Raw genomic sequence first — 21,387 nt, forward strand, 5'->3', positions numbered from 1 at the left:
TTGTTACAACGCCCAGTTGGGCATCAAGAAACTAATTAGCCTAAAGCTAAAATCGCTAATAACGTGCTAAAAATAGATAGTTTTTCTAAATAAAAAACACTGCTGTCACTTATATTATAGCGCTCATCTCCTTATGTAGTCTCCTTATAGAGTCTCTTTAACTAAAGGCATGAAGTTATAAATAAACCTCAAACTCACGGTTTTGCAGCAAATCTGCATGATACACCAAATATTGTTTGTGTCTGGGTTATTCTCCGGCCGTATATTGGAATGTATGTCTATGTATACTTGGAAATTGATCTACCTAGGAGAGCAACAGTGACAGGGTTAAATAACGTAATCGTTTTGGGGTTGATACGGTAGCTTTTCTAAAAAAAAAATAAAAAAATATTTCATAATAAAGAGAGTTGGAGAAAGTGGGTTTTTCATTTTTTTTTTGCTTGGGATTTTAATTTATTATAAACGTTAACTTTTTTTTTAGTCCACTAGGGAACCTTACTGTGCAATATTTTGATCGCTTTTATAATACAATGCAATACTCCTATATTGCAGTGTATTATGCCTGTCCATGTAAAACTAACAGGCATCTATTAGGTTATGACTTTGGAAGGGCTTAATAGGCATTCCCTAAAGGCAGACCTGGGGGCCTTTCTTAGGCCCCGGGTGCAATAATAACCGTTAGCACCCCACAAATCGCATAGTGGGTGTGCACATGGTGTGAGAGGTTGCCCCCTCCCTCTAAAACCACTTAGATGCCGCTGTCGCTATGGACGCGGCATCTGAAAGATTAAACGGGCGGGATTGATTCCCATTTCGATTCCTTCCACTAGAGCAGCTACCCGACTGTGTTTAGACAGCCCGACAACCGCTCTAGTCGGCACGGGACAACCATGCCAGGTCTTTGTCACAGCGCCGCCTTTTCACGGCACTGTGGCATAAATACCCACCGTGAAAACACGTATTGGCATTAAGGGGTTCATTTTGAACTCAAAAAAAGGTTGTTGATTTTTTCTGATTTGCAATTTTTTTTTTGGTGGAGTTGTAGCTTTTCTACCGCAAAAATCGCAACATTTGCAATTTCTTGCGAGTTTTACCTCCCTGGTGAACTCAGTGTGGAAAACCCGCAACAAAAGAGCAGCGATTCCGCGTCATAAAATAACATACTGCTGATTAAAAAATTGCACCGCTGGTTAATTAACGGTTTCTGGCTGATTTTTTCCTCAGTGAGTGGATGAGATTTGTTCAAAATCTTTTTAAGGTCAGTATATATCAACTTTAGAAACTCCGTACTTAAAGTGTACCTACATACGGCACTCGCTCATGCACGAGACCCTGTGTTTCCAAATGTCTAGTTAGGTGAGGCCAATCTGTGCTGTGAATAACAGCAATTTACGCTAATACAATGATTTAAAAATTATTTTATTCAAAACATCTGCACTATAATAGCTTTTCTTTTACTTCCTTTAAAAGCGTTGTCCACTTTGGACAATCCCCACTTGCTAGAAGGGTCCCTTGGCAATAAGCTTATCACAAAGTGTCTCCCTGCTGGTACTGCCAGGATCAGCTGTAAACAGTTGGGAAACCTGGTAGCAACGGATCAATTTCCACACAAAGGAAATGAAGCATTACACAGTATCCATTCAAATCAATGGGTTGTCTGTCTAATGAAGGACAGCCTCCAGAGCAAGAGATCATCAGAAAGTAATATAGTATTTTAATCAGGTTTTTAGCAAATTTTCGGTTGCTTTGTTTTTACGTGACTATCCACATAAAAAAATGTAAATATTCCAGTTTTCACACTGGCTTTTAGAGCAGTCACAATAGGCTGACACTTCCTGTTTTCTGCAGATTTGTAAGCTTTGCTGTGTAGACTGGTGTGGAGGGACTGTCGAGGGAAGGAGTTAATGACCGTGTTAAAAATATTTTAATTATCTTTATATGTGTGAACATATATTGCTTTACATGGACCGTTGTCACTGGAGCTCAAAGATCTGCTAACAGCCGACAGAGGGGGATGAGTATTCTATTCGAAGACTTCTGCTTTATGACCTAATGACCTTGTGTTCAGCTGATACAAGGGCTGACATGACAAAACCCAATAACACTTGCAATCCATTTTACTAAATATATATACTAAGATAAGCTTGGAACTCTGTATGTTTTACCATATGTGGTATGTATATGTATATGTGTAAGCATGAGGGTAACACCTTCTCTCTCTCCATTATAAATAAAGATGCATCTGCCCCCCATGGCAGAGACTGTTTTGAACACCAACCCATGCGTGTCATTGTCTCTCTGGCCGGCCACTCTCTGAACCTCCAGGAGAGAGAATATCATTCAATTTGAAACTCAGACAAATGCAGAAAATGTCCGAAGTTAACTGACATACTAAATTCTGCAGCGACATTACTTGGGGGCTCTTGTCCGGGATTCTCAACACAGATCGAAGGCGACAATCGATGGTGGATGACGGCTAAGATAACGGAGAACTGCACACAAAACCGGTGAGTAAGAACGGTTATTCTTACTGTGCACTTCTTTCTTGTTTTAGCTGCCGTCCAGGTAGTCTCTTTTGACTATTTGGGAACCATTAACACAATTTGTCTAGGAGCTGTTGTATGTATGAATTATAGGAAGAGTGTGAGAGTGGATACGAATCTGTGAGAGGCTGAGATAAGGGAGCGTTTGTTTTCTGATCCCAAAACATACAAAAACAACCAAATACCGAGAAAACACTAAACGGCCTGTCCGAAGTGTTCCCTCCGGCCCCTGGGTTTAGTGTGTATTAAGATCAGGTTGCAAATTGATCCTTGCAGAAGTGACGGGTAACCATCCCCGCCCAAGTCATTGTTAGGACTTTCGCGTATCCAGACTGTGACCCATAGGAGGCGCACCTGGCCAGAAGTAAGAGTATGTATGTGGGCTAATCATCGGATGATCGATCTGAATGAGTTGCTGATTATTAAGTAACATCTCTGTAACTAGAAAGTTTATAGAATATCCACGGGCCCCTGAGACAGTGAGTGAGTTTTATGGCTGGGTTCACACGACCTATTTTCAGGCGTAAACTAGGTGTATTATGCCTCGATTTACGCCTGAAAATACGGCTACAATACGTCGGCAAACATCTGCCCATTCATTTGAATGGGTTTGCCGACGTACTGTACAGACGACGTGTCATTTACGCGTCGTCGTTTGACAGCTGTCAAACGACGACGCGTAAAATGACTGCCTCGTCAAAGTAGTGCAGGACACTTCTTTGCAACGTAATTTGAGCCGTTTTTCATTGAATTCAATGAAGATCAGCTCATGTTTACGGGTGTCAAGGACGCCTCGCAAAATAGGAGGAGGAGCATTTACGTCTGAAACGACGGAGCCGTTTTCTCCTGAAAACAGTCTGTAATTTCAGACGTAAAAGCCAGTTATCGTGTGCACATACCCTAAATCACACCCATCCATTTAAATACAACATAAAGTAGGTTAACGTACACTGCACGAAGGGACTTGCAATAATTGTGATCTTGTTCACAATAGTTGTGATTTGGCTGCTGTTTAGGAGACAGCATCAGAGACGTGGTTGCCCAATGACAGACTAAAATATTTAGCAGAGTGCGTAGGGGAAAAAACCCCCAATGACAGACTAGAAATAGGCCCAGGATTTAGCAGAGTGCTTAGAGGAGCCCTACGGACAGACTAAACACAGGAGTTAGCAGAGTGCCTAGGGAATCCTCATTGACAGACTAAAAATAAGAAAAGCCGAGAGTCTAGCAGAGTGCATGGGGACTTCTGATTCAAAGCGTGCCCAAGTTGTAGGGCATGACACCCAAGGGACAGGATGGGGACAAACAGCAGCAGATATTGTTAAAAACCGATGTGGGGACGGTGCAGTAAAGAACCTGGAGAAAATAACAAAAAAGGCGGGAATGCCCAAGCATGGAGTTCTCAGTTATACTAGATGGGACGATTTCTTGAGAGAGGAGGGGCCCTGGATTAATAGACAAGGTTATAGAGAACAGGTAGAAGCCTTGTTGAATGTCTCAAAAGATATGAAAGAAGAGGGTTACACCGAGAGATTAACGGAGAAGGCAGGACAGCAGATTTATTTTTATGACCAAAATGATGAGGAAGAACATAATACTGCTGACAGGACAGGGAGGCGTATGATTGATTTTGATGCGGCCATAGCATCAGGAGGGCATGGTAGATTCGCCTCTCCTCTTGTGCCACCTCCATCTCTCATGCCATATACCTCAACCCCTACCCCTTCTGCTCCCTCCCTCTACCCACAGTTGCCCAAATCCCCTCCCTCTGATATAGAAAGCAGTGGTATGGCACAGCAGGGACCACCTCCTTATGTAAATACACAAAGAAAACAGTCTAAAAAATATGGTTCAGGCATGTGTATTCATTGCCAACAGGGCACTAATATAAATACTAGTCAAGAATGTATAACTTGCGCTCTGACAGCAGCTGTACGGGCGGTTCAGAAAGCCCCCACAGGAACTAGTACATCTAATAGTATTGTGTCCACATTATCACCACCCCAGATTTCGGGCCTTTATTCTGCTGTAAGGTCATTCCCTGTTATCACCCAGACCACGCAAGGTTCTTCTAGAGGAACTGCATGGACAACATGGTATAAACCATGGTCACCTTCAGAACAAATAACCTTGGCCTCCTCCTTACCCGACCCCTACAAAGACCCAGTAGGGTTTTATAGAAAAATTCCACATGTTAAGAGAAACCTATAAGGCTACATGGGCTGACCTGGCTAGTTTAATCTCAGCCGCAAGGGGTCTCCCGTTTCTCAAACAAGTGGAACACCATGAAATAGGGTATGAAACCACCCTCGTTGAGACGGAGGACTCTGGAGATCAGTTCCTGGAGGTTCTCAAAGGCTGGGTGGATAACGAAATCCAAAGTGGAAGTTTTAGTGTACAAACCCTCAGACAAGAGACTGATGAGACAGCACAGAATTTCCATACTAGATTGCAGATGGCTTTTGTAGATCAGGATCATGAGCTTGATACGCCCAGAGATAAAGGATTGTTTAGAAGCGGTTTTATAAAATGGTCTCAAGGCATCTCTGCGAGATGAGTTATTTAAGTTACGGCCAGAATGTTGGGAGGTAGATGTCAGTCAATCCTTGCAAGTGGTTAAGGGATTAGAAGAACAGCTGCGTAAACGTAAGAAACCCACGACAGTCCAGATGGTCATGCTAGTCAAGCCAGACCAAGAAATCCAAAAGATTCCTCAAAAGAAGGGTTACCGTAGGCCCCAAGGTCAAAGACTGCAAGGTCCCCGAGTAGGTTATAACTGTGGTGAGGAAGGTCATTTCATAAGGGACTGTAACCATCCTAGAAAGCCCCAAAACCAGAGGGTTCACATAAGGAAAGATGAAGCCCAGTCTCCATAGGGATTGGGCAGCCCCTGTGTGTCTCCTCAAGTAACAGTAGCGGCCCTGTAAGTACCAGATAAAATTGGACCGTCCGCTATATTAGATTTACAGTTACCATGGGGTGAACACAGATTGTATAGTCGATACAGGGGCGAGCCGTTCTATTTTGTCATCTGGCATTGTGCCACCTCATCACATGACCTCCACTCAATTACCTGGTACAGGTCTTGCAGGCACTGCTGTTACTTTACAGGAGACTAAACCTCTTAAGAATGCTGCAATCTTATTTTAAGAGCTTGTTGCTAAGTTTTTGGTGTCAGAGACTTGTCTAGTCAATCTTATTGGGGCTGACATCCTTGAAGCAATTCAGGCTGTCATCCGATATAAGCCTGATGGACAAATTGAAGTTACTAGCCATTTAACAGATGACACTAAATTTTTTATGTGCTATACTCTATGGGGGTTTGCATTGGGAGATGGACCCCACACCTCAGGAATTGTTGAGGGCGGTCCCATTCTCCTTCTGGGCACAGAGTAAAACAGACGTGGGACGCATGCCTGTGGCCCCTGTGACTGTTAAAATTATTGCCAACAGCCCCAAACCTCAGTTAAAGCAATACCCCCTAAGCCTCCCACAGTTGCAAAATATTGACATCCAGATACGAGAGTATTTGCAAGCAGGGATATTGAAAAAATGTGTATCTCCTTATAACACACCCTTGTTCCCGGTCAGGAAAAAGACACCTAAAGGAGAACCTGATACTTATAGGATGGTTCATGACTTAAGGGCCATCAATCAGATCAGAGAAGCAGACACTCCAGTTGTCCCCAATCCACACACACTGTTGTCAAAGATACCCTCTAATTCTAAGTGCTTCTCTGTTATTGAATTAGCAAATGCCTTCTTTTCAGTACCTCTCAGTGAAGAGAGTCAGCTGTTGTTTGCCTCTACCTACGATAGACAACAGTATTGCTAGACCTGTCTGCCTCAGGGAGGGAAAAATTCCCCCACTCAATATAACCAGGCACTGTTGCAGGTTCTCCAAGGATGGGCTCCTAAATATGAACAAAGTTATTTTTTACAATATGTTGAGGATTTGTTACTTAGTTGTTTCACTGCTGAAGAGTGTCAGGAGGATTCCATTTCTCTTATGATATATCTTGCAGCTAATGGATGTAAAGCATCTAGGGACAAACTTCAGTTCTGTCTTCCTACAGTCACCTTCCTTGGCCATTGTATTTCACAAGGTACCAAGCACCTTTCCCAGGAAAGGCGTGATACAATTTTAAACGCCCCTCTCCCAAAAAATGCCAAACAACTTCGTACCTTTTTGGGTCTCATAGGATATCGTAGAGAATGGGTGCCCTCCGCCTCTGCCCTTATGCAACCCCTATACGATGTGATAGGGCGGCAACCCTTCACTTTGACTGGGGAAGAAGTTGAAGCCATTAACTGTCTGAAACATGCTATTGTTTCTGCCCCAGCATTAGGCCTCCCTAACTATACCAGGCCCTTCTTCCTGTTTTGCCATGAGACCAGAGGACATGCACAGGGAGTTCTCACTCAACTCCATGGAGGGAAGCAGCGTCCTGCGGCCTATTACTCTGGCAGACTTGATCCTGTATCCGTGCAGTAGCGGCAGCTGCCCTACTCAAAGACAAAGCAACAGACATAGTGCTAGACTACCCTCTAATTCTCATGGTACCTCATGCAGTTAGTGAGATTCTTAATCAAACACATGTCTACTTCACGTCTCACTAAGTATGAGACAAGTCTCCTTACTCCATCTAACCTAACCATACAGAGATGTACAGTGTTAAACCCTGCTAAATTGCTTCCGCAGGTTCCAACAGAGGAGGAAGAGAGGGATAGGTTACATGATCAATGGGAAACGTTTGAGAGGGAATGGGATAAGTCACAGGAAACAGAAGACAGTGAATTTCCACCCTGGTGGGAAGTTGATTTCCCAGCACATTTGATTCCCCAGTACCCAGATCATCAACATAATTGTCTTTAAATAGAGATGAAAACGTTAGAAAATGTAACAGAGGATCCAATATCTAATGCAGATTGAGTTTTTCTTATGTAGATGGTTCCAGGTACCACCATGAAGGATGCTACAAGACTGGGTATGCTGTCAGCACCGACACAGAGGTAATAAAGAAACAACCACCCCCATCCTAAATATAACCCATTAGATTAATTCTTCAGGTTATTACGGTCGCGTAGATACCTAATATGCGTAGGTTTTTTGTTTTTATTTAGTGTAGGGGCAATAAAATGTATTTTATGCAAAATAAAGACTCTTTTTGGGACTTTTTTTTATAATCCCATCAAGGGATAACTTTATTTGTAACTTTATTTTTTACTTGTAATGTATTAGCATACTCCTGTATGCTAATACATTACACTGTGTCACTATGACACAGGCTGCTGATCAGGCAGCACAGTGTGCCTGAACAGCAGGCACACGGAACAGACAGCCCTGGGGTCCTTTGTAGGTCCCCAGGGCTTACTGCAGAGGGATTCCCCGGTGTTTGATCGCATCACTGGAATCCCGGTTATGTGATCAAAGAGGGGAATTCCCTTTGATCTTGCCGTGGTCACGGACCGCGGTAATCAAAGAGTTAAACAGCTGGGGTTGGAATGTTTGCCGACCCCAGCTGTGTTCAGGAGGCTGCTCTAAGATCAGGAGCTGTTCGTAACAGCTCCTGCTGAGAGGACGAGCGCTCACACGAGCGCTCATCAGCCTAATCTACAGCGACGCCAAAAGAGGTCTCTGTAGACTAAGCACCCGCACCGCCTGACGTCAAAAGACAGTGGGCGGTCGGGAAGGTGTTAAGTAGACTACAAAGTCAAGCCACAAAAGAGGAAAAAGGACATTGGCAGACAAAAGGTGCCAGTGAAGGGGAGTGTAAAGGATCTGCCAGGCACAGCTTCTTTATCAACGCCCATAGGTAATCAGTCTGCACCTGCTTCTAGGTCTGTGAGACTGACTCCATCTTCCACCACTCAGGATGGCAGGCTTAGGAGTGGGAGAGCCTATCGCAGCCTGGCCGGACGGAGCTAGCTCCCGCCCTCTGTCTATTGATACCTGCCTTTCCGGTTCCTCCTTGCTTGTAAATCTTCTCTGTTGGTTTCCTGGCCCTGCTGCAGCTTCTTGTACTATTTGTCCCTGCTTCGTATTGACCCTGGCTTGCTGACTACTCTCCTGCGCTGCGTTTGGCACCTCGTACTCTCCTGGGTTGACTCGGCTCGTTTACTACTCTTGTTGCTCACGGTGTTGCCGTGGGCAACTGCCCCGTTTCCCTTAGGTTCTGTGTTCCCTTGTCTGTTGTGCACTTACTGAGTGTAGGGACCGTCGCCCAGTTGTACCCCGTCGCCTAGGGCTGGTCGTTGCAAGTAGGCGGGGACTGAGTGGCGGGTAGATTAGGGCTCACTTGTCTGTTTCCCTACCCCCATCATTACAGGGAGGATGGCATATGGAAGGTGGGTAACAGGATGTGCCTAACCAGAGTCCTCTTCCCCATGATAACCCCACTAATGCATGGACCAACACATGTGTCAAGAGAAGGAATGTGTGCAATGGCAACCAAATGGTGGGTAGCCCCAGGTTTCAGCAGTGCTGCTGCCAGATTTGTCTAGGGGTGCATGATATGTGCCTGCCATAACATAGGCAAAACTGTGCGGGTTGCAAAAAGGCATATGGTAAAGGCAGACTATCCATTTCAGCGATTGCAGATTGACTATATTCAGTTACAAAATAGGGAATTTTGCAAATACCCTCTCTTTTTTATATTATATAGAGTGAGTAATGGGAATCACAAGGGTGTATACCACCAGTATTATGCAAATTTTTATTTAGGGAAAAGGTAAGGAGGGAAAAGATAAGGAGGGATTACCCCCTTACCTTTTCCCTATATTCAGCTACCGAAGGTGGGACAGCATGAATATGTACTAGTCTGTGTAGATCTGTTCTCTGGGTGGCCTGAGGCGTGGCCAGTAACGAGGGCCACAGCAAAAGTAACTGCTAAAAAACTGCTCTCAGAAGTGGTATGTACAGGGTGGGCAATTTATATGGATACATCTAAATAAAATGGGAATGGTTGGTGATATTAACTTCCTGTTTGTGGCACATTAGTATATGGGAGGGGGGAAACTTTTCAAGCTGGGTGTTGACCATGGCTGCCATTTTGAAGTCGGCCATTTTGTATCCAACTTTAGTTTTTTCAATGGGAAGAGGGTCATGTGACATCAAACTTATCGAGAATTTCACAAGAAAAACAATGGTGTGCTTGGTTTTAACGTTACTTTATTCTTTCATGAGTTATTTACAAGTTTCTGACCACTTATAAAATGTGTTCAAAGTGCTGTCCATTGTGTTGGATTGTCAATGCAACCCTCTTCTCCCACTCTTCACACACTGATAGCAACACCGCAGAAGAAATGCTAGCACAGGCTTCCAGTATCCGTAGTTTCAGTTGCTGCACATCTCGTATCTTCACAGCATAGACAATTGCCTTCATATGACCCCAAAGATAAAAGTCTAAGGGGGTCAGATCAGGAGACCTAGGGGGCCATTCAACTGGCCCACGACGACAAATCCACTTTCCAGAAGCTGGCACGTTCCCTGAGTTTTTCCAGCAAGATGGTGCACCACCACATTATGGGTGTCAGGTCCGAGCATTCCTAGATGAACAGTTTCCTGTAAAGTGGATTGGTCGTCGTGGGCTCCAGGCCCCGATGGTTATACTGGTGAATATTTCAAAGCTATGAGGGATCAAATTGCTCCATGTTTGCTTCAATTATATAATGGCTACCTGTCTGGACAGCCGATTCCACCAGCCTCCAATGTCGCATATGTAAAGGTTTTGCCGAAACAAGATAAACAACCTGACCTTGCATCATCATATCGACCGATCTCGTTAATTTAGATCTGAAATTGATGTCTAAAATAATGGCGGATAGATTTGCCTCCATTCTCCCCAGGTTAATCTCACCTAGCCAAGTTGGCTTTGTCAAGGGCCGTTCAGCGGTGTCAAATATATGTAGAATCTTGAGTATTTTAGACGACGTAAATCTTAATTCTTCTGCTCATCCATCCCCGGGGATCCTTACCGTGGATGCCAAAAAAGCTTTAGATATGGTGGAATGGGGATGGTTGGGCAGGACTCTGGATTCTATGCACATTGTGGGTTATTTCGCACGTGTTTGACAGCACTCTACAATGAACCGTCAGCGAGGGTATATACCAGATTTTTTGTTGCCCCATTTTCCTTTATTCAAGACAAGGCTGCCCGCTTTCCCCTCTTCTTTTTAACATTGCCCTAGAACCTTTTATTAGGATATTGGAGGCTGATGGTGATGTTCATGGTGTAACGGTGGGCTCGACTGTGGTTAAGGAGTCATATTTTGCGGATGATGTTCTGGTCTTTCTATCCGATCCACTCGGGGACCTTCCTTGGGTTTTTGACCTGTTGAGGGCCTTTGAGGCTTCTTCTGGCTTTAAGGTTAATGTGGCAAAATGTGAATTACTGGATTTATCTCGGGCACGATCCTCGCCTAACTGGTCTACTCTAAATATCCCTGTGACCAATTCCAAAAGGAACATAAAATATCTGGGAATTAATATAGGACGTACCCCGGACTCCGTGTATACTCTCAACTATCCGCCCCTGTTGTCTAAAATAGTAAATGAAATAACGAGATGGCGCCATTTGCCATTATCTTTTATGGGTAAATGTAATTTACTTAAAATGGTAAGCTTTCCTGATTGTTGTACCCGACGCAGACTATACCTCTTCTCCTTAAACATACTGATATTTTGAAACTTAATGCTGCTTTTATTTCTTTTATTTGGTCTCAAAAACGGCCAAGTATAGCCCTTCGGAAACTTATGCTACCTAAAGACTTGGGGGGCCTCAATTTCCCTGATCTTCGTAGTTACAATTTAGCATGCCTTGCTCGTCATGATATTGATTGAATGCATAGATCTAACTACTACTCCAATTATTCGTTCGAGACAGATATAGTATATTCGCTGCAGTTATCTTTATTGCATACTGCTTTTGGTATGCTTCCTGCCAATGTGAGACGACGCATATTACTACGGGATACTATAATGGCATGGAAGCCCCTTAGGTCTTCGTTTAACCCCTTAAGGACGCAGCCTAGTTTGGGCCTTAAGGCTCAGAGCCCATTTTTCAAATCTGACATATTTCACTTTATGTGGTAATAACGTCGGAATGCTTAAACCTATCCAAGCGATTCTGAGATTGTTTTCTCGTGACACTTTGGGCTTCATGTCCGTGGTAAAATTTGGTCGATATATTCAGTCTTTATTTGTGAAAAATTGCAAAATTTAGAGAAAATGTACAAAAAATAGCATTTTTCAGAATTTAAATGCATCTGCTTGAAAAACAGACGGTAATACTACCCAAAATAGTTACTACTTCACATTTCCCATATGTCTACTTTAGATTGGCAACGTTTTTTGAACATTATTTTATTTTTCTTGGACGTTACAAGGCTTAGAACATAAACAGCAATTTCTCTTATTCTTAAGAAAATGTCAAAAGCCTTTTTTTGAAGGTACCAGTTCAGTTCTGAAGTGGATTTGAGGGACCTATGTATTAGAAACCCCCATAAAACACCCCATTTTAAAAACTAGACCCCTCAAATTATTCAAAACAGCATATAGAAAGTTTTTTAACCCTTCAGGCATTTCACAGGAATTAAAGCAAAGTGGAAATGAAATTTGCAAATTTCATTTTTTCTGCTGAATTTAAATTTTATTAAATTTTTTTCTGTAACAGAGAAGGTTTTAGCAGAGAAATACTACTAAATATGTATTGTCCAGATTCTGCGGTTTTTAGAAATGTCCCACATGTGGCCCTACTGCGCTCGTGGACTAAAACACAAGCCCTAGAAGCAAAGAAGCACCTAGTGCATTTTGAGGCCTCTTTTTTATTAGAATATATTTTAGGCAGCATGCCAGGTTTGAAGAGGTGTTGAGGTATCAAAACAATGGACACCCACCAGAAGTGACCCCATTTTGGAAATTACACCCCTCAGGGAATTCATTTATGGTTTTTGTTATCATTTTGACCGCACAGTTTTTTCACAGCACCTATTTGAATTGGGCTGTGAAATGAAAAAAATGATATTTTTTCCAATAAGATGTCATTTTTTATCAAAATTTCTTATTTTCACAAGGAACAACATACCCCATTTTGTTGCCCAATTTGTCCTTAGTGTGGCAATACCCCATTTGAGGTGATAAACTGCCGTTTGGGCCCATGGGAGGGCTCAGAAGGAAAGGAGCGCTATGTGTTTGTTGGAGTCCAGATTTTGCTGGATTGGTTTTCGGGTGCTATGTCGCATTTGCAGAGCCCCAGAGGTATCAAAGCAATGGAAACCCACCAGAAGTGACCCCATTTTGGAAACTACACCCCTCAAGGAATTCATTTATGGTTTTTGTTATCATTTTGACCGCACAGTTTTTTCACAGCACCTATTTGAATTGGGCTGTGAAATGAAAAAAATGATATTTTTTCCAATAAGATGTCATTTTTTATCAAAATTTCTTATTTTCACAAGGAACAACATACCTCATTTTGTTGCCCAATTTGTCCTTAGTGCGGCAATACCCCATTTGTGGTGATAAACTGCCGTTTGGGCCCATGGGAGGGCTCAGAAGTAAAGGAGCACCATTTGGCCTACTGGAGCTTTTCTGGTGCTAAGTCATGTATGCAGAAGCCCCAGAGGTACCAGTACAGTTGAAACCCCCGAGAAGTGACACCATTTTAAAAACTACACCCCTTAAGACAGTCATCTAGAGGTGTAGTGAGCATTTTGACCCCACAGGTACTGTGTAAAAGATAATGCGCAGCAGATGGTGCAGTGTGAGATTTGCAATTTTATATATATATATGCCATTTCAGTGTCCAATATATTGTGCCCAGCATGCGCCACCGGAGATATACACCCCTTAAATTGTAATGTGGGTTCTTCTGGGTACGGCAATACCCTACATGTGGCTGTTATCAGCTGCCTGGGCATACGGCAGGGCTCAGAAGGGAAAGATGAGGGGGGTAAGCTGTGCGGAGTGCATCAGGGTAAATTAAAAATCAAGGGATGTATGATACATTTTAAAACAATCTTTTATACAGAGCCCTGGTTTTTCGGGACACGTGTCACATTGGTATATTGTGTTCTTCCTTATCCCCCTCTTATAGCAGACTCTGCACCTCTTTTGACTCTTTCCCTTTCCACCGGTTTGGGGAACTTCTCCTGGAAAGTGTTGCCCTGGTACGATGCGTGTGGCCTCGCTTCCAGAAGTACTGGGTGCCCCCCCTTCCTGGTCCCTATAGATTAGATCTTGAAATTCCAGGAAAGTTCCCCTTTGGCCTGCACATCGACGTAGCACGTACGCATTGTACAAAGCCATCTGTATGATGTGCCTGGCCAGCTTCTTATACCACACCGCATGGCGCTGTAGGGCTTCAGGACTTGATTTGACAAGTCCATCCCTCCCATGTACCTATTGTAGTCCAGGATGCAGTCTGGTTTGGGGGTGGCCTTTCCTTCATATATCCTAAATCTGTAGGTATACCCTGATGCACACTCGCACAGCTTATACATCTTCACGCCATACCTTGCCCTCTTACCTGGCAGGTACTGGCGGAATTGAACCCTCCCTTTAAAATGTTCCAGGGACTCATCAATAGAAATACACTTCTCAGGGGTGTATGCTTGGGAAAACCGTGCACTGAAACGGTCTAATAGGGGTCTCCGTTTATACAAACGGTCAAAACTGGGGCCATCTCGGGGTGGGCACGGCTCATTATCAGTATAATGTAAGAAGCGAAGTATTGCCTCATTTATTTATTTTTTTAGGTTCCAGTTCAGTTCTGAAGTTGCTTTGAGGGGCCCATATATTAGAAACCCCTATCAAATACCCCATTTTAGAAACTAGACCCCTCAAAGTATTCACAACAGCATTTAGAAAGTTTATGAACCCTTTAGGTGTTTCACAGAAATTTAGAGCAAAGTAGAGGTGAAATTTACTTTTTTTTTTTTGTCAGAAAATCCTCTTTATACCATTTTTTTTATAACACAAAAGGATTTATCAGTGAAACGCAAATTAATACGTATTGCCCAGATTCTGCAGTTTTGAGAAATATCCCACATGTGGCCCTCGGGCGGTAATGGACTGAAGCACCGGCCTCCGAAGCAAAGGAGCACCTAGTGGATTTTGAGCCATCCTTTTTATTAGGCACTATGTCCGGTTTGAAGAGGTCTTGTGGTGCCAAAACATTGGAAACCCCCCAAAAGTGACCCCAATTTGGAAACTAGACCCCTTGAGGAATCCATTGTAGTTTTCATGTCATGCATGCGGCTTTTTGATCAGTTTTTATTCTATTTTTAGGTGGCGTGGTGACTAAAAAACAGCAATTCTACTATTGTTTTTTTATTCTTTTTTTTTTACAGCGTTCACCGTGCACTATAAATGACACATTCACTTTATTCTGCGGGGCGATACGATTACGGCGATACCAGATGTTTATAGTTTTTTTTATGTCTTATGGCGTTTGCACAATAAAATACGTTTTGTAAAAAATCATTCACTTTTTGTGTTACCTTATTCTAAGAGCCATAACGTTTTTATTTTACAATCAATACAGCCGTGCGAGGACTTATTTTTTGCGTAACGAACTGTAGTTTCAATTAGCACCATTTTTCGGTACATGCGACTTTTTGATCTCTTTTTATTCAATTTTTTGGGAGGTGAAGTGACCAAACAATTGTTATTGTGGTACGGTTTATTATTATTTTTTTTTACGGCGTTCACCGTGCGGGATAAATAACAAAATAATTTTGTAGTTCAGGCCGTTACGGACGCGGCGATACCAATTATGTATAGTTTATTTGTTTGTTTATATATTTTTATTAATAATAAACGACTGATAATGAAAAAGGGGGGATTTTTACTTTTAATACTTTTAAAACTTTTATTTTCTTATTTTTACACAACTTTTTTTAACTTTTTTTTTACTTTATTACTTTGTCCCACTAGGGGACTTGAGGGCAGGAGGCCCTGATCGCTATTCTAATACACTGCACTACATGCGTAGTGCAGTGTATTAGAACGGTCAGCTACTCACTGACAGCAAGCATAGTGGGTCCCGACGTTGTCAGAACCCACTAGGCTTCCGTCTATGGCATAGCCAGACGCCATTGTTTGGTGTCCGGTTGCCATAGTGACCATCGCCGGCCGCTATCGTGTAGCAGGCCGGCGATGGCGGATTAACCCCTAAGAAGCCGCGATCGCTATTAAACGCGGCTTCTGAGGGGTTAATCGGCGGGGGAGCTCCGCGATCGGTCCCGGCACATTGAGCAGTGATAGTCTGCTGTCGGAAACAGCAGCTATCACAGCTCATGAATGCGCCCCGCGCGAACGGCGCCGTGTTTACTCCATGACATACTATTATGTCATGGAGCGCGAACGATGCACTTACCATGACATAATAGTATGTCCTGGAGCGTTAAGGGGTTAAGCTTCCTCAGCGCCTATCTCCACACATGAATCTTTGGGGACACCCAGGTTTCCCCCAGGGGAGGGATAATCCTCACTTTCGGCGGTGGCACGTCTTGGGCATCTCTAAACTTAGTCACATCCTGCATCCTTCTGAAAACCGTGTAATGACCTTTCGGGAGATAGTAGATACTTTTAATGTCCCTTCACGTCATTATCTGGCTTATTGTCAGTTACGTTCTTTTTTACGTTCCCTACTTCGAGAACCCTATTGATTGTTTGATTGGCTCTCCTCCATCTAAAGCCTCCTTATCACTTCTCTATAAAACGTTCAGTGATGGCCAGGTGAGGTCTACATCTTCACTTCTGTTTAAAGCCTGGAATAGAGAGTTCCCGGTCTCAGATCTGACCCAACAAATTCTGGAAGGGTGGTTGAGAGTGAGAAAAGCAGTAGTAAATGAGCAATGGCGTGAAACACATTTTAAATTTTTACATCAAGCTATTTATGGTTTCAATATACCCCCGCATCCTAATGCGCCAGATAGATTGGTAGCTTGCCCAAGGTGTGCCACTCCCAAAACGAATCTTCTTCATGGATTATGGAGATGTCCCAAACTCGTTCCGTATTGGACCGAGATATTGCAATTTATAAAGGATACTTGGGGAATCTCACTTACCTTGGATCCTTTATTCCATATTTTTCCTGACCTTCCTTGTGTACCACAAGCCCTCCATGTGCTTTTGCTGATTGCTAAAAGGTGCTTATTGGCTCAATGGCTTACGCCTCTTATACCTATACTTACGGATCTTATGTACCAGATGAAAAAAGGTATACTTATGGATAAATTAGATATAGAACGTACACCGGAGGCCAAAGCTTCCAAATTTTTCCAGAAATGGAAGGTCTTTATTTGTAAGCACCATCAACAAAGTGAGATTGTGGAGTTGATGGCTCCATTTCATTATACGTCCTGGTATTTGACCAGAGCTGTTGCTGGGACGCTTGGTAACTTGGGGCCTCAGTGAAGGTTCGGTGCAAGGAGAGGAGGTATACGAAGCTTATAGGTGTCGTCACATAGGACTACTAGATCTGATGTTCTATTTGCTTTTTTGTAAACCGATTAAAAACGGATGGGTCCTTGTGCTATGGTGGGGGGTTTATGATTGATTGGTTACTTTGTTCTAATGTTATTTGTAATAAAATGTATCTAAACCAACGTCCGTGATATTGTGAATGCTGTCGGACAATGCATATACTGTCATTTCATGTGAAGTATTTCGTTGCTATTGTACATTCTCTTTCCTCATGTATCGCTTTTGATATGATACATTTACTACCTTGTAATAGCGCTATAAAAACTCAATAAAATTAGTTTACAAAAGAGGACCGGTCATGTTTTTTTTAAACCACATACCTGCCCTTATTCCCGGCATCCTCCTGATTCCAGCGCTGTAAGTGTCGTAGTCTCCGTTGTCCCGCTACAGCCCTTACACCCATTGGCCCCTGACATGCTAATTGCAAGTAAAGGTACCGAGAGAAGGAAAACTCATTTCTCCTCAGTAGGCGTTGCCTCGTGCAACACTGTGATGCTGTCCAATCAGTGCGTACAGCCTCAGAGCGATGCAGAAACCCTCAAGTAAATCTTGCAAAAATAAGCAGGTCTTCTGCATTGCGGCCAGGCTGTCTGCTCTGATTGGACAGCATTACGGCGATGCCGGAGGCAACGCCTACTGAGGAGAGATAGGTCGTCTCCTCCCCTCTATATATTCGCTCACAAATTTTTTACGCGCTGGGAGAAGGTGGGGAATAAGGGAAGAAATGTGTTTAAAAAAAACAAACAAAAAAAAAAAAACAACAACTCATGACAGGTCCTCTTTAAGATCAACGCACACGATTCTAGAATAAGTAGGACACTGGGCAAAAGTGTAATCCATGGGAGAGTTGCAAGGTGCAAGCCACTGCTGGACAAAGAGAACAAAAAGGGCCCATCCCGCAATTGTAAAAAAACAACTAGATGACCCCCAAGACTTTTTGGATAATATTCTGTGGACTGATCAAAGTTGGAACTTTATGGTAAGAAATGTTACATCTGGAGTAACGCTAACACTGCATTTCACCATGAAAAAATATCATACCAACAGTCAAATATTGTGGTAGCAGTGTGGTGGTCTGGGGCTGCTTTGCTTCTGCAGGACCTGGGCGACATATCATAATTGATGGAACCATGAATTGTGCTATCAGAAAATCCAGAAGGAGAATGTCTGCCCGTCAGTTTGTGACCTAAACCTTAAATGCAGTTGTGTTGTGCAGCAGGACAATGATCTGAAGCACAGAAAGCAAGTCTACCCCTGAATGGCTCAAAAGAACCAAAAAAAAAAAAAGAAGAAGAGGTATCAGAGTGACTTGTCAGGAGAAAGTCCTGACTTGAAGCTCATTGAGATGCTGTGGCAAGACCTTAAACGTGCAGTTAGAGCTCGAAAACTCTCCAATATAGCCGAATTAAAACAATTCTGCAAAGAAGAGTGGCCCAATATTCCTCCACAGCGATGTAAGAGACTCAACATAAGTTATTGCAAATGCTTAATGTTTAGGTGGGCAATTACTTTTTCACATGGTTGATATAGGTTTAGAATAAATCTTTATTCTCAATAATTAGAATGATCATTTAAAAGCTCCATTTTGAGTTTACACGTGTTGTCTTTGTGTCATATTAAAATTTGTTGGATGAAACATTTAAATGTAAAAAAATCGTTAAGGGCAATTAATTATTATCTCCCCTACCTGGTCTCTGAGGGAGGAGGCTGGACTACATATTTTCCTGGATACTATAGTCAATAAAGACTAAATACATGATCAAACACAACTTGAACATTTAAAGGGGGTAATCCCATCTCAGAAATGTATGGCATATGTACAGAATATGCTATAAGTGTCTGATAGTCGCAGGTCCCACTTCTTGAGCCCGAACCTACGTCAAGCACCTACATGTACAGCCTCCTACCTACTCATTTCCTGACAGGGACCTGCACCTATCAAACATTTATGGCATCTGTGGATATGTCATAAACGTCTGAAATGGAGATACCCCTTTAATAACAACTCTTAATAAAAAAACAACAATACAAACCTGTTGGATTTTTGATGAACTTCTACATGTACTTGGAGAGAATCAACTAAATTTGGAAGGGCTTGTCTTAGATCTCCTGCTGCTTCATCCATCCTTCTTTGGTAAATTCTGATTACATGGGTAAAATAATAAATAAAAAAAATATATAAGAATGTCAGATTCAGATAATTATTTTCTAAAAAATGGTAGTCTCATATCTTACATTTAACAAACGCTGAATAGATTACAAATACACGTAACAGGATAAATGGGGGGGAAAAAAAACACTTCATATGGTAGACATCACCAAAACTACAGTAATAGTTCAGTGCCCAATACATTTTAATACAACAAAAGATGGTAAAGTTGAGGTGGAAAGCGACTTGGTAAAGACGTTTCGGCCGAACCTCGGCCTTTGTCACGGTCGCTGTAAGGCGATATCACTGGTATGGGATGTCCGCCGGATATACACAAGGAATATCCGGCGGACATCCCATACCAGTGATATCGTCTTACAGCGACCGTGACAAAGGCCGAGGTTCGGCCGAAACGTCTTTACCAAGTCGCTTTCCACCTCAACTTTACCATCTTTTGTTGCAATAAAACGTAAATTTGTTTGCATCTGGATCTTTTGCGTACCTCTGTGTGTGCTGGGGTTATATATTTCCAATATTGTGGGATTCTCGTCCCTACCTTACTAGCACCACGCCAATAGATTGAGGAGTGCATCCCAATATCTATTTTCAATACATTTTAATAGGCAGGATGATTATTAGCATGCGAGAGCAATTGCATCACTGTTAGGAGGGCAGCTTTGGAGAATCTGAATATTCCACAGCCAGCCTCTATACAGTAGAATACACTGCAGGTAGTGTTTGTGCAGAATAAAGTTTGGAAATGCTGACAGCAAATATTTACCTACCACTTCTCTTCATTTACTCTTAAAAAACCCAGACTGGTCACAAATTACACAGTGACAAGGTTAAACTTCCATAAGTGCGTAAATGTAAAAGACAGAAAAGGTAAAAAGACGTGAAAAGTTTTAGTCCAGGGCACGCCAAGTAAAGAAAAAGAACGATCAATTCAAAACATATTCTACTTGCTCTGCACGTTAGATGGAAAAAAACAAAAAAGGATGAAAAAAATATAATTGGCTTTACAAATTAGGCTAGAGTCACACAACAGTGAAAAAAAAAAAAGCCGTTAAAACGGATTCCACAGTCAGTTTTCCATGGCCTTTTGCAGAGTGTCTCCAAATTTTCATCCATTTCCTGGCTAGCTAACCATTTTTGACGGTTGTTTATCATCTTATTTTTTTTTTCAACGGCCATGAAAAACGGGATGAATTTCATTACTCAGTATTTTTTTTGTCACAACTCCCTGAAACCACCTTATTGCCCACGTTGATAGTGCCAAAATGCCATATAGTGTCACAGTGCCAACTGTAGATAGTGCCCACATCGACTCGTCTTATTCTCCCACTTGCTGGAGATGTGGAACAGAAAACGGCACGCTTCTACATATATGGTATAAATGCCCCCTAATACTCCCATTTTGGAAAGACTTCCAAGCAATCTTAAAGAGGCTCTGTCACCACATTATAAGTGCCCTATCTCCTACATAAGGAGATGGACGCTATAATGTAGGTGACAGTAATGCTTTTGATTTAAAAAAAACTACCTATTTTTACCACTTTATTAGCGTATTTAGATTTATGCTAATGAGTTGCTTAATGCCCAAGTGGGCGCGTTTTTACTTTAGATCAAGTGGGCGTTGTCAGTGACTGCCGGGCACCCTGAGGAGAGGATAGAAGCAGCTTTTACTGCTTCTGTCTTCTCTGATCACTTGTACACAGCGCTCAATGAACGCTGTGTATAGGAATAGAGGCAGCGGCCGCGCCGCTGTCTCTATTATTCCCGGTGTTCATGTGACTGGTCACATGATCGCCGGGTGCCGTTAGTGACAGACTGCTGTTGGGTCTTACTAGACCCAGCAAAGCCCTATTAGTGACAATCGTCACTATGAGAGGGCTGATCTCCCCTGTAACTGGGGCTGCTGTGCAGCTCGTTACAGTGGAAAAGATGGTGTAAAAAAAAGAAAAAAAATATATAAAGTTCCCCAAAGGTCTTTTTTGACCTATGAGGGACCGACCATAGTAATAAAAAAATAAAAGTAAAGTAAAGTGCAAAAAAAATGAATAATAAATACACATAAAATACTCATCCCAAAAACTTTCCCTTCCTGCCAATCATTGTTGTAACGCTAGCCCGGACCCAATTACTCCAATATAGACATGTAATATATTAAAATTTACGGTAGACAATGACTATCAAAAATAAAA

At 42.5% G+C, this 21,387-nt stretch overlaps 1 protein-coding gene across 3 annotated transcripts in view; it reads right to left on the reverse strand.

Annotated features, from left to right (window-relative positions):
* Positions 1–21,387, reverse strand: part of TRIP13 (thyroid hormone receptor interactor 13) — a 202,918-nt gene that overhangs the window by 132,164 nt on the left and 49,367 nt on the right. For all 3 annotated transcript variants that reach the window (XM_075826882.1, XM_075826881.1, XM_075826883.1), the window contains exon 2: positions 19,068–19,175. In XM_075826882.1, coding sequence (XP_075682997.1) covers positions 19,068–19,159 — 92 coding nt within the window. In that variant the 5' untranslated portion in view covers positions 19,160–19,175. The remainder of the gene's footprint in view (positions 1–19,067; positions 19,176–21,387) is intronic.

The sequence above is a fragment of the Rhinoderma darwinii genome, chromosome 5 (genome assembly GCF_050947455.1).
Source record: "Rhinoderma darwinii isolate aRhiDar2 chromosome 5, aRhiDar2.hap1, whole genome shotgun sequence".
Lineage (NCBI taxonomy): Eukaryota > Metazoa > Chordata > Amphibia > Anura > Rhinodermatidae > Rhinoderma > Rhinoderma darwinii.